Genomic DNA, 20,350 nt, shown 5'->3' on the forward strand with positions numbered 1-20,350 from the left:
TATCCATTTAAGTAACCCACCACTATTGCTTCCACATCCATAATTTCATTTTCTAGTTAGGAATTCTTTGATATTCTCCTCTTTATTTTCTGTTTATGGTGCATATACTTGGATGAAGTCCTTCACTCCTTTATTTACCATCAGCTGAATCTTCACATCCTGTCACTTGTATATTCCACTTCTTCCTCATATTCTTGTAGGGTTGGCTTTATTATTATACCCACTTCATTTCTGGCCTTTTATCCATCACTTCAGAAAAGTGTATATCCTTTTCTTAAATTTCTCCTTCCTGTTCTCCTTAGGCCTGACATTCCTACATTCCACTCCTCCATAAAGTCAACCAACTGTCTTTCTGGTTGGGGTCATCACATTAAAGATACCCACCCTCGATGCATCGGTGACTAACAGCCCGCTTCTCATAGCTCCCCCCAGCACCCCAAAAATTGTTTGTCATCTAAATGGTACACCATAACCTTTTCTGAGACTGGATTTGAAATACTATCTAATAATTCCTAAAATGCTACACCTGCCAGAGTAACCAAGAGTGCCAATATGCTGCTTCCTGGACTAGGGTAGGCACGCCGGCCTCTGATCGAATCCGCCCTGCAGATTAACGATGATGGCCGGTACATTAGATGGCTAGGATATGGAAATTAGGCAGTTTTCCACCTCCTGCTAGGTGAATACTGGCTGATCCCCACGTTCTGCCTCAGTTACACAACTCGCAGACATTTGAAAATGTTCACACTGTTTAATGCCTTACACTAAACGCAGACAACTGGAGTTCACTAATTCTGTCCCGGGAGGTTCAGGGTGGTGGCAGGAAGGGCATCTGACCACCCTCTGCAACTAACACTGCCAAATCCATTGTAACACAGCCGACCCCACGTTGAAGCAGAATAAAGTCCGACAGGAAAGAAAGAGAATTTGTAAAATGCTACATTTTTGCTTATTTAGGCCAAATATAACCTAGTAAAATAGTGGCAAAGAATGCAATGAATAAATGAATGAATGAATGGATATATCATATCTTTGACAATGTTATGAAAATGATAGATTGGTGCTCATCATACTGAAGAGACACTGAGTCATACACAGGCACAACGAAAGGACCACTATTCATTTAAGTTTTCACCAAAATTTCCCTTTTCAAAGTAGAAAATATACACAAATTCACACATGCACAACATACACATATGCATGACCACTGTCTCTGGCTGCTGAGAGCACACTGCATACATCGACTGTACCTGATGGTAGAAGCAATCTGTAGGTGGTAGGGGTCAGTAAAATGAGGTGTGGGGATGAGGTGGGATAGCAAGGTAGGTGTGGGGGAATGTGAAGTGTAGCTTTCAGGAGCATGCAGGGACATAGCAGGGCAGACTAGGGCTGATAGGGTCAGACAGGTGATTTGAGGTGAAGGGGAGTGGAGGAAGGATGCAGGAAAGGGGAGAAGTAGATGAGGGGAAGAAAAGACTGGTTTGAGGCCTGGAAGTCACAGGAATGTAGGATAAACTGCAGGGAGAGTTCCTACCCACTCCCACTCCAGCACTACACAGCCTTCTGTTTCATCAATACACCCACTGGCCTTTCCCCCTTCCTCTATTTCTATCTTTTCATCATTTCCACTTCCCTTCTCACCCCCACCCCACCCAAACTTCTCGATTTCACATATTGCCCCCACACTGTCCCCACCAAGTCCCTGTGTGCTTCTGCAAGCAATGCTACACTCCCATACCCCCCCCCCCCTTCCCCTGCTATCCCTTCCCCTTCTCACCCTAGTCTCCATCTAAAGATTGTTTTTCTCATCAAGTGCAGTTGGTGTACAAGCCCGGCCTTAACACCCAGAAACATTGGTCATGTATGTGTGAGTTGCAGTTGTGTGATTGTGTGTATGTTTTCTACTTAAAAGAGGGTCTTTTGGCCAAATGTTCAAATAATGTATATCTTTTTGTTGTGCCTGCCTGCAATTCAGCATCTATGGTGGGTAGCAATATATCCTTTTCATAACATTGTCATTATTCCACTCAATATCACAGTATTCATTTTTACACCAATTTGATCTTTTAAATATTGTGTGGAAAGTTATGGATGTTGGCTTAGTGTAAATAGGTTAGGAAAAAAAAACACACACACACACATACACCACACACCTGTACAGCTACTACGCTGCGCCAGCTGAATACACAATGCCAAAATAGTCTATTTTATTTTAGTAAGAAGAATATATACTGACACAAACTGCATTAAAATATGTGTATGCTCCTAAAACTTAGCGGTATTGGCACTTTTCAGTGCACTTAAAAATTGATAGTATTTGTCTTACCTCAGTATGTCGTGCTTTATTGTTGATGGTCTCATCTACTGACTGGCAGAGCGAGTTGTTCTGTGGTATAGGATCAAGAAATGCCCCATGATCATCTTTGTTTTTCAGTATACAACAAGACAGCGGAACTATAAGCTCGTTCTGACCAATATCTCTCAGTTTCCACCATGACATTTCATAATCTGATGGTTGTGTCATTCCACAGCATTTGAGCTAAAGAGGTAACAGTCGCAAATTATTGTGAATGTAAGTAAAAAAATGCAAATAGTCCTTAATAGTAATAACAATGTAGCTGTTTCAAAAGAAAAAACCATTTTCAACAAAACAGAAACAAAATAATTTGCATGAAGAATACTTTTGCATTATCTCTGATACACAGTTACTACAGAATTAAATCAGACATTATTATTATTATTATTATTACTAATATTTTACATCATTAGCATATGTCTGTAAGCTACATAGCCATGATGAGATGCCATATGGGTACAGAAGCTCTCTGAATAACAGCATGCAAAAAAAAAAAAAGTCAATGGCTATCCTGAATTAACAACACAATTTATCTAAGTTGAAAAAAGGACAGGAGACTGTAGCGTTTGTAAGCTCTTGGTATGTCGCTACAGTAAAATCCTAACATGAGTCATATACAAGTAACCAACAATGAAATGTTGAAACAATTTATCCCATTGATAATTGGGGGAAGATGGGATTATATTGCAATGCTACATGAATGCTGACCAATTATGTCCTACAATTCACTGAACTAGGTTCCCATTTTAAATGTGTCAAAATTATAGTTCAAGAAACTATGCTACATATGAGGCTTTGAAAGAAATGGAAAGTCAATGCAAATATCCCAACAAAGATACAAAAACAAAAAGTTTCTTTTTCGCAAATGGACTAACTGATCACTGTGTTGTTTATTACACTGAAAGCTCTTGCTTTCTGTCATATTGGCTGGAATAAGTTAGTCTGTCAAACAGAAAGACCAGGGAACAAATACATTTACCAGCAATAGATCAAGGGAAACCACTGATGACAGCAATACAGACCTATCAATTTCATGTACTTATTCTCTGGAAATGGTCATTCATATAGAGGGCTTTCTATGAATCCAGTAATGAAAAATAATTACTGACTATAAACTCCTGCACAGATCAACATCCTTCCCCTAAAGAATTTCAGATCTGTCAGTAAGGTAATTATAAATCTCACACACTAACATTTAGCCAGGAGTGATTGTAAGAGTCTAATCAAGATCGAAGTAATTTCCACACTTTAACATGAATGGTAATTGAGCCATGCCAGCTCGGTTTGCTGGCCTAACTACCTCTGGCACCGGTATCGATAGTGATAGTCACCTCCCTTGTGTCTTATCTTAGGTTTTCCTGGTTGAGGTGGAAGTTCGGCATGGCAGCAGTGTGTTGTGAACGGCACATGGTGGAAGGAGACTGGAGCAGCAGTGCCTGGTGGCAGGTCTTGGGTGGGCCGATTTGGATTTGATAATGCATGTACCCAGCTGGATTGCCGAGCAACTTGTTGAATGTTGGGCAGCCACTAAAGAAGATGATGAAGGTCGTGCTCTGGAGCTCTGGTAATGGGGGCCTCCTTTTGTTATTTGAAGAGGAGTTAAAAGGATAATTCATGGTGGAGAGACTGCACCATAACATACTGCCTATGGACATTCTGGCCTTGGGCTTTTATTGTTTAAAGGAAAATTGGCGCAATATTATTGTGTCGTGTCCAGTGAATAATATGTATTTGTTTGTTCCACAGTGTGCCTTGGCTTGAGAGTGGCCAATTGTTGTTAGTGCATCTTCTTTGAAGCCACCTGTTTCTGTTAATTGGTAAACAGCTTGTGTGCACCCAATTGGGGTACGATGTTATGAATTGAAGTGGTAACAGCAGTGAGTGGCACTGTCCCCGGTGGCAATGTCATGGTACTGTATCAGGTACTGCGTATGAATTTGAAATCTAATTGGGATTTAGTAAAGTGTATTCACTCTAACCTACGTTGATGGGTTTTAGTCATAATTGAATTATGTAGGGCTACTACTGAGTGTAATTTTCTGCCTTGCTTAAGGGTTTAATTGCAACTGCTCTGTCTGTACCTGCACCTTGTCAGTTACATGTACTCACTTATCATCTTACCTAGACAGAGGCATATGTATTTATTGTATACGACCAAATCCTTTCTAATTAGCTTTGTCAATCTTAGCAAGTTTCCCCTGATCTGATTAAAAGCCTTGTAAAGGCATATATATATATGTGTGTGTGTGTGTGTGTGTGTGTGTGTGTGTGTGTGTGTGTGTGTGTGGATACGAGCTGTATTTATCTCGCTAAAGCGAGTCTCAACATTTGTGAGTGTATATTCTGTTACAGTTGCATGCGATTCATGTTCACAGTTGACTGCAAAACACAAAAGTCTACCTGGGTGATTTTAGCCATGACTTCTGAGTCGCTACCTTGGTGGCATCCTGCCCAAAGCCTGAGGTCTAAGTTATTGCTGTGGGAGTGCTTTGCCATGTCATCCGCCATACCTAGCAAAAGGTGAGTAGTTGCCTTGTTCCTTGGAGCTATACCTAGGTTGAGTGACTGCTGCCAGGGTTTTAGGCTGTGGAGTTTGGTGGGGTTAACTCATGAACTTTTGTAAATTAAGATTCAAATTTCATACTTACTGTTATAAACTCAGATGCTTTGTGTTTATTGAATACTGTTTTATTTTGCTTATACTGGTAAATTTCAGTAGTTTGTCACTATAATTCTGATGGTTTTCATTTTGTTATTAATCTGGAATTTAACTGATCAGTATGTTTTTCTTAAACAAATGTTAATTTGGTGCAAACGACAAACTATCTGATGGGTCTCCCTTCCATGTGTTGATGTTTGATCCTTTCCTACCATGAACCTGTTGCCTGGGTTTCAATTGGTAGCAGAATGATCTGCTAGCTTAAAGGAGGTTGGAGGGAGGGGGATTTTCGTATTTTCACTCCTGGCTTGAATGTCATTTTCACCTTACGTAGTTCACCTTAAGTAGTTGTCAGAATACGGTACTCGTACCAGTGCACTAACTTTTATTTGTTTTCAGAGGGTTCGCCTCCACTTTGAGCTCCAGAGCATGTCCTGGGATTTCCCACTGCAAACGCAAACATCTTCTCTCTGTACTGTGAATTTGTGGGCTTCCCGTAGATGGAAGCATACCCAAGTTAGCGACCCAGCTGCATGCAGCGGTTGGTTGCCCCCTTTTATCCTCCACAGACACCTTTGGTGAGTTAGGTGACTTTCTCTCCAATATTTCCACTGCATTGGAGGAAATGTGCCGTAATATTTCATTTCTTGAGGTGAGTCAGCCTACCTCAAAACAAATGTTAGCTGCAGGCACATTTAGCTCACCTGGGGAACCATCTAACCAATCTTGGATTTATAGATCTTAAAGATTCCAATAGACAGCTTCGGCAGCAGTTAGCTTGATACACTCAGTGAGCTGCAATTCAGGGTAGTGTCCTTGAACTTAGAGGGCGGCAGTTCAGGTCCTGAGCAGGAACTTTCACTGAATGGTCAGTCAGTCACTGGTAGAGAACCTGAAGCTCAAGGAATCAGTAGTTTCTTGGGTCATTTTAGTAAACTACCAAACACTATCATGGGTCTTCTTAGTGAGATTTCAGAATTGGCAGTCAAGAGCTTCACATCCACTAAGTCCTTTGGTTGTTGGTATGTTTTCAGGTTCATGCTGATGCATTATGAATGCCTCACTCTGTGATTCTGTCCTTGTTATATCTGTTAATAAGGAGTTTTTTGAGTATTGTAGTCTCTGAAGTCTTGCAGCAACAGGGCACCTTACAGCAATTAAGGATGCAGATTCTAAATAGTAAATTACCTGCATATAAGCACATTGAACTGGAGTGTGAGTTTTATTGGAGGGTGCAAGGGACTCAGAAATGTTAAGCCAGTACTTTGAACATATGCATATGGCAGTGTCAGCTCTTGATATGTGTGTGACTGGGGTGGAGAGTGTTTCTAATATGTTAGATGGGATGCGACCTCAGGATCACTCTTGCTTGAACTTTTCCCACTGGCCTAGTACTTTTGATCAGTTTTGAGACCTGATTAACTCTATAGAGGCAGTTTCATTTTTAGATGAACAATGTGAGAGGGACGGTGGAATGCGGATATTGCCCTTTAGTAATGAACCCCAAGTGCACGAGCAGTAAATCAGGTTTCTGATTACAGACGGTGTTATCATTGTGGAACTCCAGATCATTTAGTGTGCGAGCATCCTGTTAAGAGAAATCCTAAATCTACCAGATGGTGCCATAAGAGGTGGGGTTGCAAGTGCTCAGGTACCTGGCCTTTGGAGTATTTGGGTTTCCACCATTTGTGTAAATTCTCTTCCCCGTGTCCTGTCACTCAGAGATGTCATGTAGTCGATGGGCGGGAGTTAACTCTAGTGGGTAAGGTGTGGGGCAGCTTGTCTGTTGAGAATTTTTCTTGGCTGGTTGATCTGGTTTTTGGTAAAGAATCTTGAATTACCTTCACTATTGGGTTGTGATTTCATACAGCACTCTGGTATGGTCCCTGACTGTGTGAGTGGTGCTATTTTCTTTAAATTTTCACCAGCTCAAAAGATTTCCCTTTGTTCTTGCCATTGCCCTTCGTGGGTTAATTTAGTCAGTAGTGATGGCACTGGGTTTGAGTTGAGTCACCTACCGCTTGATCAGGCAAGGCAGGTAGTTGAGCTGTTGGGACAATATTCTGACATGTTGTCCAATAAATTGGGTGTTACCAATATGGTCGAATACACAATCCACTTAGTCAACAATGTACTGGTCTGTCAGTCTCCTTACAGACTGTTGCTTCCTAAGATGAGGATCTTGACGGAAAAGGATGAAGGCATGTTACAGGACGGGGTGATCAGACTGTCTACTTCCCTTACACTTCTTCCATATTTCTCTTTTTGCCAAGGATAATGGGCAGGATTTTTGAACCATCATTGGCTATCAGCTTCTCAATAAGAAAGTTATTATGGAATCAGTCCCATTACCTGATCTTCATAACTGCTTCATTTGGTTTTTGTGTGCAACGTATTTTACAATTCTGAATCTCAGTCAGGGCTACTACCAGCCAGATTCCCCAGGCAGAACAATCCAAGCCGATGACAGCCTTTTGCACCGACTGGAATCTCTTTGAGTATAACCGAGTTCCCCTTGGGTTAGCTACTGGCACTGCTGTTTTATCTCATTTACTAGAAGTGGTTTTGGGTGATTTGAAGTTTATGTGTTTGTGTATAATTATTTGGATGACATTGTAGTTTATAGTTGTTCATTTACTGAACACCTCTCCCACCTTTTATCTAAATTTTGGGTGGCAGATTTGACGGTTAAGTCTTCCAAAGGAACCTTGTGCACACCACAAATATCCATCTTGGGACACTTGGTTTCTCTTGATGGAATAAGGATTGATCAGGAGAGAACTAAAGATTTAAAGGCTTTCCCTCCACCCAAGAATAAGAGGGAAATCGCTAGGTTTGTCAAAATAGTGAATTATTTCTGGAAGTTTGTCCCCCAACTTCACACAGCTGGCCATCCCCCCCCTTTAATGCTTTGCATATGAAGCGGTTTGAATTTACGTGTGAAGAGAGTCAGAAAGGGGCATTTGAAGCAGTTAAGACTACGATTACCAGCCCTCTCGTTTTGGCTGTTCCAAATTTTGCAAAAACCTTTGTTGTACAAACTAATGCTTCCCATGCCAGGATTGCCAAGGTCCTGCTCCAAGAATGTAACAGGGAAAAACGTCCATTAGCTTATGCCCCGAGGAATCTGTCAGGTCTGGAACTCAACTACTCTGTCTATGAATGTGAGGCATTAGCGGTGTTGCTCGCCCTGGAAAAGTTCAGCTTTTACCTGGAACATAAGCAATTTGTTTTGGAAATGGATAATCAAGCCCTTAGCTGGGTTTTGGCCAGGCCACACAAGACTGGTAGAATTGTGCACTGGGCTGTTCAGATATCGGCTATCCGCTTCCAAGTAAAATACATTCGGGGATTCGAGAACCAGGTAGCTCATGCCCTTAGCCACACGTTTAGTCGAGAAGGTAGTGAATTAGGAGCCCAACACCAGGAACCTCAGAGCATTGTAAATACTGTTTTGGCAGAGGCACCCCAGCTATTCATCAATCTGAAGGATAAGCAGGATGCCAATCCAATTTGGGGTCCTATCAGAAGGAAGTTGGTAGTGGGGGAGTCTCTGCCCAAGTACTTCCTGAGGGAAGGCATTTTTGCAAGGAAGTAGAAGAACTCCCAGAATCAAAGATATGCCTATTGGCTGAATTAGTTCCCTCGCTATTTTGCTACTTCCACAACTCTCACCTTGGACTATATAAAACCCTCACCAAGGTGCAGGCTAACTTTATCTGGCCATCCTTGTATTGAGACTTACGATGCTTGGTCAAGCAGTGTGAGATGCACAGGAGGGGCAAACCAAATTCCAGTTCACCTCGTGGTTTTTTTGCAATCTGAACAGGAACAGCATCCTCTGGACAAAATTTTCATAGATTTTATAGGCCCTCTGCCTAAGACTATGAGAGGCAATAGGTACACACTTGCCATTGTGGATTACTTTTCCCGGTTCATTTGGCTCTTCCCTACCTGCAGAGATACTGCATCCATTACACTCCAGCAACTGGTTAATGTTAAATCTTGGTTCAGTACCCTGAGAGTCTTGGTGAGTGAGAATGCCCCAGCCTTCACTTCTAAGCAATTTAAAGGTTTTTGCTTTAATCAGGCAATCAAGCATGTCAGCACTACCCCGTATTATCCACAGGCATCCTTCGTTGAATGGGTAAACAGAAATCTCAAGGTAACCTTGAGCATTTACCATGCTAGGGCTCCTAATAAGTGGGACACTACCCTCCCCTGGCTTAAACTAGCATTTAATTCTGCCAAGCATGAGGCCACCAGAGCAGTCCCTGCCACCTTTATGTTCTCCAACCCCCTTAACTTGCCACTTTCTAATTTATGGAATATCAACAATCTGTTGCCAACCTTGATTACTCCTGGTGTACTTAGGAAGAACTGGGAGCATGCCAAGAGGAACCTCAGATTGGCTCACCAGTGGCAAGCCTGTCAATATAATCAGGGTAGAAGACCTTTCCAGGGCAGGGTTGGCAATAAAGTTTTCATTAAGAATTTTGTAGGCCGGGCGGGGAAGGATGAGAGTCTCCCGCGTTTTGGGGCCCGTGCGTCATGGTTAAACTCTTCAACCTGGTCAATCTTAGGGTCATGGAGTTGGCTACTGGTAAGACCTTCAGGGTCCATTTGAGTCAGGTGAAACTTGTGAATTAAGTACTGCCCTAGAACCTCCCTCAGAGAGAACAGAAAAAAGGGATGGGGGGACATCTTTAGGTTTGGGAGATGGAGGTTGAGCCATGGCGGCTCAGTTTGCTGGCCTAACTACCTTTGGCACCGGTATTGATAGTCACCTCCCTTGTGACTTAGAACAGAAAAAAGGGATGGGGGGACGTCTTTAGGTTTGGGAGATGGAGGTTGAGCCATGGCGGCTCGGTTTGCTGGCCTAACTACCTTTGGCACCGGTATTGATAGTCACCTCCCTTGTGACTTATCTTTGGTTTTCCTGGTTGAGGTGGGGGCTCACCATAGCAATGGTGTGTTGTGAATGGTACGTGACAGAAGGAGGAGGGCTGGAGCAGCAGTGCCTGGCAGCGGGGTTTAGTTGGGCCAATTTGGGTTTGACAAAGCATGTACCCAGTCAGATTGCCAAGCAACTAGTCAAATGCTGGGCAGCCACTAAAGAAGGTGACGAAGGTCATGTTGATGTTTGATCCTTTCCTACCCTGAACCTGTTACCTGGGTTCCAGTAATGAGTGGAATCACTTTGCTTTTCATGTTCCCCACTGCACACAGATTGTCAAACTATGTGTCAGATTAACTTTTACACTTATCAAATTCCTGCTTTGTTTCTGACACTTATTACTGTTTACTCCAAATCCCAGGGCACCAATATAAATGGGTACTGAAGTGCTCTTTGTACTTTAGAGCATATGGAAACATACAAGATAGTGGTTCTGAAAATATACAAGCCTCTAGCAAGAAATGTTTTAAATTTCATAAATCATTCAGAGAGAATATTAATAATACCCAGCAGAAATAACTGGGAAATCACTGTTTGTGGAGACTTCAGTAATCATTTCAGTTACTGATGTCAAGCTTTGGTTTGTTCCCCTTAGTAATATTCCCTGTGAGTGTTTGAAATGGCACAATAATGGTTGGCAATTTCTGAATCTAATTACATTTCATTACATAGATGTAGGCCGTGTAGCAAATGGTTTACCTGACAATGATGGTCAAATGGCAGCAATCAATTGTCTCTATCAACCAGGCTTTGCTAAGGAAGAAAAAGTACAGTTTCACCCAAATCATAAATGTAGTTAAACTGTTGAGAGGGAATATACTGAATGAACAATGAGAAGAAGTTAACCATGGCCCATAGTAATTGAAGGACTGTATTCTTTCTTACAAATATTTGTACAACACTGTGAATGTAGTTCCCCTTTACAACAGGTAGATGACAGTTATAATGGAAACTGAGAGGAATGGCAGCTAACATACAGGATCATAGTATTTTGTGCATGGATGAGAGAACTTTATTTAATTCAGAGGACTAGCTCTAATCAAGTTATGAAGCTACATTGCAAGTAGTATTGCAAATCTCTTGACTGTGTCCTCAAAATGGCAAAACCATGCAATTTACCCAAAACATCCCATATTCCCGGAACAAAGTAAAGGCAATCTGAAGCTATAATAAGCATTAAATGAATAAATTAAATAAAGAAAATGATATTCAATTCCCTGATGACAGCAGCTATGAGACAAATGAAGTTAAATTCAAATTATTGTTCACTAAATTCAGTTTACTCTAGCTAACAATAGTTGAAAACATGGGGACAAAAAATTAGACATTCGAAAGCAGGGTCTTTAGACTTACTTAGACAGATATTGCATACTTTACAGCTAGACACCAGTTTTGGCAAATCAGCTGTTTAAGACAACTCAAAAAATTATTAGGTCACTGAAAGCATTAATTCTTATATCTCAGTCAAAACAATAAGATCTTTTGCTGTCCTGGCAGCATTCCACATGAGGTATCTTTGTAACCAGTTGATCAGTCAAGATGTCTTTCCTGAAAGACTGAATTATGTGTTAGTAAAACCCATTTATGAAAGTGGAGATAAGCAACCAATTTCTAATAATAGACCTGTCTTCCTCATTCCTGTATTCTTAAACATTTTGGGGTGATAAGCTGTTTGGTTTCCAGCTGGGTGACAATATTAAGATGTCATGACATTTCAACAAGAGTCATATTCATAATCTTCTTGCAAAGTGTCAAGATTTGTGGATGTCACAATATTTATACTATAAGTGTGCCTCTCTACCCAGCTGCGTGAGGCTAGTCATGTTTGGATGGCGGGTGCGGAGGGCAGTGGAGGTGCAGTTGCATGGGTGAAGGATGGGTCAAAGGCCATGCTTGAATCTCTGCATGGGCACTCCAGATATATGTTGTGTTATGGGCAGTGCTGGGAACATTTATCATATTATCAGTAACATGGGATTCCATGCTGAACTAAGTTGATAACCTTCATTCCTGTTGACCAGTCTCTTGTGCATTCATGTTTCTGTGTATTCTTTAACATTCCTGTCCTGAAGCTGGTTCCTTGGCATAGCAAATTCGTGTTCTCAAAGTCAGAAGTGAGATTTTTGTTTCATTATGCTCTGCTGCTGCTGATTTCTCTGTGTCTCCCAGTTGTACATTTTGAGACACAGCACTGCATTTGCCCAATGCATTTGTGACCAAATTCACACGAAATGTTATACTTGCCTGGTATGCTCAGTTTTTGTGGGTCTCTTGCAGAATCAAGGAACTCTGTAATCTTAGGCAGTGGCTGGACAGTTTTGATGTTTGTATTTTCTAAGCAGCCTCAAAATTTTGGCTGAGAGCAGTCCCAAGTAAGAAGGAATGATTCTCTTGTTTCCTTCCTCTCTTCTGAGTTTGCAGCACGTTATCTTTTGTTGTACACCCTTCTAATCTATGCTCCACTGTACCTATTTTTACAGAACACTTCCATCACATTTTGTAGCTCTGCTGGGAGGTTTTCTTTTTGACAGATGATGTGTGCACTAGGTAGTAGCATGGTTGGCACTATAGGTACATGTCTTCTTCCTAGACACTGCAAGTCTAGTGCACCATCTGACTTCTTCTTTTTTTAGGGTATTCAAGAAAGGCAGACATCCTTTCTTCTCTTCTTCCATAGTGGATGCTACATTTGGATGGATGCTATTAAGATGGTCACAAAACTCATTAAATATTTGTCTGCCATGCTCTCACAGCTTAAAGAGTTCATCGACATAGTGGAATAAGTGCTCGGGTTTATTTACAGGCAGTATGAAGTACCATCTCCTCAAAGCATTCCATGTGGAGATTTGTAAACCCATCAATTTGTCCCAAAAACTCCCCATTCCACTTGAAGTAGGAGTTAGTCAGTGATGCTTAGAAAGTTTATCCATTTGAAGCTCAAAATGTTGAGTCTTGAAGAGGTACTTTCACGAAGAGTGATGTAACATCAAATCTCATAAGCAGGCCAACCCTCTGGAATGGTGTGCCCTAAAGAACTTTCACAAAATTGGCCAAATTCTTTACACAATTAGTACTGTGTGCCACAAGAGGTTTTAGAAATTAAGCTATATATTTGGCTGGTCCATGACTATGTAGATTAATGGTGTCAAGTATTGGCTGAAGAGGTGCCCATTCCTTGCGGATTTTCAGAAGTCCATACACTTGAGGTATGGTTGGTGGTCTGGGATACAATTGCTTCTTCACTTCCTATAGTGAACCCGAGCTCCTTAACATAGAAATGAATTTCCTAATTACTGTAATGATTGGATACTTCTTGTAGACCTAGTCCTGTATCAGAGAGCTAATTTTGTGCTTGTAATCATTAGTATGAATTAGCACTTGACATGCTGCGTGTTTAATCCAGTCATTAACATGCTATAGACATCCCTCATTATCCCTTTATCATAAATATAGAAGCATAATTGCACCATAAATGCTCCGATAATTGTCAACCTTTTCAATGATTAAATATTCTTATTATTACAGATGTAATTTATTCAATCCTGAATGTTTTAATGTAATTGTTTTTACTTAGGGTTAATTAGTTAACAGGATACCGGGATCTGATGATATCGTAAATTCATTATGATGAAAAATCAAACACTGGAAACTCCAGGATGGAATAACAACAATATTAGGAAAAGGACAGGTTTCTACTCACTATATAGAGGTCACATTGACTTTCAGACAGGCACAATGATAAGACTGCTATAAATTTTAGCTTTCAACCGAAATGCCTTCTTCTGAAGTAGAAAACACACATATATTCACACAAGCACAATTCACTCACACATAATCACTATTTTTGACTGTTGGGTACGGACTTAGTTGTAACTGAGCCTGATGGGAACAGTAAGCCAGTGGAGGGGGAGGGGGGGGGGCTATGGAGGAGGCATGAGGTGGAGACTGGGTGGAAATAGCAGGGTAGGCTGGGAGCTGCAGGGACTTGGTTGGGATGAGGTAGGGCTGCAGTTGGAGGTTGGGGGGAGGGGGGGGGGGGGAGGAGAGAAGTAGAAAAGTGGAAAAGGACTACTGGGTGTGTTGGTGGAATGAAATGTTGTGTTGTGCTGGAGTGGGAGCAGGGAAGGGGATTGGTAAATGGAGGACAGGGAATAGTGAAGTTTCAGGCCTGGGGGGCTTATGGGAATATAGGATATATTGTAGGGAGAGTTCCAGCCTGCACAGTTCTGAAAAGCTGGTGTTGGTACAAAGGTCCCAGGCTGCACAGGCTGTAAAGCAGTCATTGAAGTGAAGCACATTGTACTGGGTAGCATATTCAGCAACTGAATGGTCCAGCTGTCTCTCGGCCACAATCTGTCAGTGGCCATTCAAGCAGACAAGACAGCTTGTTAGTCATCATGCCCATTTAGAAAGCAGCACACTGGTCGCAGCTTAGTCATTTGCTCACCTGACTGCTTTCTTACATAGCCCTGCCTTCGATGGGATAGGAAGTGGACTGGAGTAGGTGGTGATGAGAGGCTGTGGGGGGGGGGGGGGGGGGGGGGGGGGGCACGTCTTGCAACTAGGTCATTGCAAGGATTGTGTAATTGTGTGTGTTTTCTACTTCAGAAGGAGGTCTTTCAGCCAAAAGCTAAAATGTGTAGCAGTCTTTTTGTTGTATCCTGTTTATGGTGAGTAGCAATCTATTCTTCCCAAGAAGCGTTACGGAGATGATAGATAAACTCCAGTGGAAGACTCTGCGGGAGAGACGCTCAGTAGCTCGGTACGGGCTTTTGTTAAAGTTTCGAGAACATACCTTCACCGAAGAGTCAAGCAGTATATTGCTCCCTCCTACGTATATCTCGCGAAAAGACCATGAGGATAAAATCAGAGAGATTTGAGCCCACACAGAAGCATACCGACAATCCTTCTTTCCACGAACGATACAAGACTGGAATAGAAGGGAGAACCGATAGAGGTACTCAGGGTACCCTCCGCCACACACCGTCGGGTGGCTTGCGGAGTATGGATGTAGATGTAGATGTAGATATTGTCACTACTATGGGAAAATACATGTGTCAAAATTGAAACTTAAGAACCAACAACCTAGTCAGTTTTGTAGACCCATTGTTGCTGATTCATATAAAGTAATTAATCTATCTTAATAATTCAAAAGTTATTAATTAACTAGCTGAGTACTTCACTTTGCCCTGGTATGTATTTATTCCAGTTCTATTGGTCTACCTCCTCCTTCCGCCACTTTCTGTCTGCATCCTCCAACCTCTTTCTCTCTTCATCTCCTCCTACCTCTCTCTCTGCCCATCTGCTTCTCTCCACTCTCTCTGACCATGTGCTCCTTCCCTCTATGTCCACTTCCTACTCCTCCCTCAACTAAGTCCATTTGCTCCTGCCCCTTTGTCTCCTCCTCAAGCCCTCTATCTTCTCTGCCCCTCCACCTCTTCTGTCCACCATTCTCTTTCCATGTTGCCTTCCCATCCCAATAAAACATTCCTGGTTTTTAACCCCACAGCACACACTACCAGATAGTAAGTAATATGCAAATCAAGTTAGGTTGAAATCAATCCAGAGGTTTAGGAAGAGTTTTTTATCCACGGCTTTGCACCCATACACACACATCACATATATTTAATATGTTTCACATGTACACCTAGATGTCTACTAAATTTCATCCCGCAGTTTCGTTTTCATGCAGCTCAGGTGTTTATGACACCATACCTTTCGAACTATGTGTCTTACAATGATATAATTTTGCAGGTGCATCCAAAATGTGTTGTGAATAGAGTTAGTAGTGAAGAAGTCATCATCATTATCTTGAACAGTTTCCAGTCCCATGCTGAGTCTGCTTGGAACACAAGCCTCTCCATCTAGTCCTGTTCTCCCACCAGCTTTCTGTGTCACTCTAGTCTAGTCCCAGGCTTTCTTTCTTATCTTTTTCCAGCACACTCCTCTACACCTTTCCCCAACTATCTCTTGGTCTTCCTCTTGGTTGTTTCCTTTGCATCTCCATTTAGCGAATCCTCTTGTTTTCCATTCTCTTTAAGTGCCTGTATCATCTTAGCCTTGATTTTCAATCCTGCTCTGCAAGAGTTCCTATTTCACTATTTCCCGTACCTTCTCATTCCGCATCCTATCTCTGCTTGATGCTTCTATAATACTTCTGAGGAACTTCGTTTCACATGCCTGTAATCTGCTTACACATCTTTTCTTCAATACCCAAGTTCCAGATGCGTAGGTCAATAATGGGCTATAGTAAGTTGCTGTTTGTGGGACATCATTGTTACAAACCAGGCTCCTAATGCTTCACAGGAATTCTTCTGTTTGGCTGCAATGTTCACTGATCTCTTTCTCATTTGTTCCAATTTCCTCTGTCACACTCCCCTAATACTTGATATTTCCCATCTTCTTCAGATGTTCATCTCCAATCTTTATTCTGCTAGTTGATCTATTTTTCTTTCTAATTAGTATCAGGCTCTTTCATTTGTTTACATTAAGTTTCATCCCCTACTTCTCACAGTTTCTTCCCAAGCATCCAGCTGTTCCTTAATCTCCTCCTCCCTAGTGAAGAAGTAATATATTAAAATGCCATGCATGATGCGGCACTTTTTCATGCTTCTTTGCTGGTACATTCAGCGGTATATATGAGTATTTTCTGAAAAATGTGTCATGAATACAGTTAGTAGTAAAGAAGTAATAATTAAAATTCCATGCTCCATGTGGCCGTTTTATTGCATGAACAATGAAAATGTAGTAAGTGATAAACTTTCTTCCTTTCATCATTCTGTGGGTTGTCAGTGACAAAAAGATTTTTAGAGGTGTGAAATTATGTTTATAGTTTATTGCAAGATACTAAGTGCTCTCATTCTCAGATATTGCATGAATAAATTCTGGATATTTGCACATCATGGGTATACTTCTTTCTCACTCAAACCCCCACCAGTTTGACAAGGTAGGTTGTTCTTACTACAAAAGTGATTCTTTCCAGAGAGGAAGTGACATGTATATCAAGTTTGGTTGAAAATGGTCCAGTAGCTTAGGAGGAGATGTGGAACGAACATACATACATACATACACTTTTATATGTGCAGATTTAGATCCAGTTTCAAGATACCTCCATCATATTTTCAAATTCTGTTTTGATAATGTAGTAACACAAAATTTCCTGAACACAGTGATGTTGTTGGACATTCCATGTTTCTGATTTTGATGGAAATATTCGAAATTTAAACTTTTGTTGAACAGATTATAAATGGCAGCTGTACTGGAAGCTGGAGAAAATTTATTGCACACAAAATTACAATATCAAAAGTTAGGGCCTTGTGTATTTGCAATACACAAGCTCACAAATCATTTAGTACATGAAATACATAGTCACAAAAACTCATTGTGGCTAACTCAGTAACATTCTGTCTTTAGTATTATTATTCAGTTCATCATTTTCTAGTAACTGATGAGAAACTGTGAAATTGCAAGATGCTGCCAAAAAGAAAAACTTTAAATAGACAGAATCAAGGCTGAATGAGGCATCTGGGCAGTATATTCATCAGAGCAAGGACTATGTTATTTGCAATGGTGAAAGCTTATTTCAATATTGTCAAGGGTATCATGTAGGGATACTACAAAAGTAATTGAAGATTGTGTTAATGTAAAGACAATGGTGAGTAAGCACCAAGTGCTGAATTATTTTCATTGTATGTGTATGTAACTGAGTACTGAACACTTACCATTGTATGTGTATTAAAAGCAGTTATTCATTAATCATACCTCACATCATCACTATTATATTTCTTTTGTGGGAATAAACTTCCCATAATTAGTAAGGTGTGTGTCTGTGTTTTCTGGTAACATTAACGTAATTCAGTACTCTGAAGAACTCACACTGTCACCATTGAATTAGCTTTGTCTGCAGGAAGGACTTGTACCTGCATGCACTGAACTGCCATCACCCCAGAACAAAGGCAGACAGTGCTAACCACCCTGGTTAGTACACACATCCTCTGCAACAAAGAAAGCCTCCCAGCTGAGCTACAACATCAGAGGAAAATATTCCACAAAAATGGGTGCAGTGAATCTCAAATTAAAGAAGTGTCTCGAAAAGTTGTCTGGTCTGGAACCAGAGATGCTCTTTCCTCCTTTATGCTCTCAGCCAAAATTGTAAGGTTGCTTGGAAAATACAACATCGAAACCATATTATGAGCACTGCCTAAGATGAAAAAACTTCTTGGTTCTGCTAAAGAATCACCAAAACTGATCTCCCAGGGGTATATAGCATCCCATGTGAATGTGGCAAACTGGACACACATAGCACTGTATCTCAAAACACTGTGAGGAACACATCAAGTGTTTCCAGCTGAGACACACAGAAAAATTAGCAGTGGTAGAACATAGCATAAACAAACATCAAACGTTTGACTCTGAGAACATAAAGTTGCCTTGCCAACAACTGGCTATTTGTGCATGCTGTTAAGAAATCCATAGAAATATGGATTCACAAAAATCGGATCCAAAGGGATTAGGGTTATCAACTTAGTTTGGCATGGAATCCCACGTTAGCACCAATACAATAAGTGTTTGCTCAGCACTGTCCAGCACACAAGATACAACCAGAATGCCCATGTAGAAATTTTGATCACAGCCTCCAACTTGTCTACCATCCCCACCTTGCACTTACCCAACCCTCCCCCCCCCCCCTCACTACCCTCCAGACACATTAGCCACATAGAATCCAGCTACACATAGCCAGGTGGGTGCAGGGGGTGCATCACTGATATAAGTATTGAGACATCAACAAATCTTGATGCTACACCAGAAGACAATGAGTATGGCACTCATCAAAACTTTGTGGTATCTTAATGCTAACATCTGGCTTGAAAACAGAGCTTTTTGACAATAATATATGATTGGAAAGTCTACATTCACAAATAAAAATGTCTAACAGTTATTGTAAGTAGAGATCAATGGGCTAACACTGATGGATAATAAACCAAGTTTGCATCACCAGAATATGAATAAGTTAATAAAAACATTCAGTTCTGCATGCTTTGCACTTAGAAATCTGTAATTTGTTGATCTGTAGACATTATTGTTAGCATACTTTTCATTTCACTCAACCCAATCCTGTGGCACAATCTTCTAGGGACATAGCAAGGTCAAAAATTACTTATTCTATAAATGCCTGTATTACTGTGTGAAGTTACATCATTTTCATGATTAGTCTTACGAGCTGCCCATCTATTTATGGTCATAATACAGGGTGGCACGGGGAAACTGGAAATTTTGAGAGGAGTAGTGGCAGCCCTGAGAAGTTTGTAGAAAAATGAGTGTGGCATCTGTAAGTGGAACTCCTTGCCATTTACTGATCATGGAGGACTGATTTGGTTCACAACATGCTGTTGACATGAAGAGGTGACACTCTGATTGCTACTTAACAAGAATTCCAACATACATTTAGGTCTGCAATCCATCATGAGATGTCATTTTGTTGTCAGTATTTTCATGCAGTATTAGGCCCATTCCCATATCAATAGGTATGTAAACAAACAGAAACTCACACTGATAATCTGAAAACTGTTGCTCACTGCAAGAATGAACATTACTCAGAGTAAATGTTACAGTTTACAGTGTGCCATGTCAGTGTGATGTATGATGGAGTCTTAGGGTCTTACTTCTTTGAAGACAATAAAGGGAATGCAATGATACCTCTGAGCATTCTGTAGCAGAAAAACTTCAGAACATTCCAAGACTTCATATTCCTTATTTTCAACAAGATAGAACCAGGGCCCATAATGATGAAATAAATCTCAGGTGAACAGCCTGGTATGAGTGTGCATAGGACACAATATTTCGTCAATCGACCACGTTGCCATCATCAGGTGCGCTGATGTACTGACCGGCGGTGAGCCGGTGCCATGTATATATAGGACAATCCCCCTCCCGCACCTCCCTCAGGCGCTTCCTATGAGTCGGTGAGGTCCGCGCCCCATGCGCGATCCAGTTACAGTGTCCATGCTCCCGCACACCTGATGATGGCAACATGGTCGATTGCCAAAATATTGTGTCCTATGCACACTCATACCAGGCTGTTCACCTGAGATTTATTTCGCCATAAAATACGCCTGGAGAAATTGAAGAATCACATCATGGCCCATAATGTCTGAGCATCAGTGGTAGCTATTTGACACTTTTACATCTGTATCTATATCTGTACTCTGCAAACCACTGTAAAGTGCAAAGAAGAGCCTCAGTCCCACTGAATTAACTATCGGGGCTTTTTCCCATTCCATTCACATATGGAGTGCAGGAAGAATCACACACTTTTGACTCCGAGAATAAAAAATTGAGAATACAAATTTGTTATGCCAAACCACTGACCACTGGAACA

The 20,350-nt window shown here is 41.2% G+C and overlaps 1 protein-coding gene across 1 annotated transcript in view; it reads right to left on the bottom strand.

Annotated features, from left to right (window-relative positions):
• LOC126198686 (CD82 antigen-like) overlaps window positions 1-20,350 on the bottom strand; it is a 196,798-nt gene that overhangs the window by 22,717 nt on the left and 153,731 nt on the right. The window contains exon 4 of the mRNA XM_049935182.1: window positions 2,327-2,539. Within this exon, the coding sequence (XP_049791139.1) occupies window positions 2,327-2,539 (213 nt within the window). The remainder of the gene's footprint in view (window positions 1-2,326; window positions 2,540-20,350) is intronic.

Source organism: Schistocerca nitens, chromosome 8, assembly GCF_023898315.1.
Source record: "Schistocerca nitens isolate TAMUIC-IGC-003100 chromosome 8, iqSchNite1.1, whole genome shotgun sequence".
Lineage (NCBI taxonomy): Eukaryota > Metazoa > Arthropoda > Insecta > Orthoptera > Acrididae > Schistocerca > Schistocerca nitens.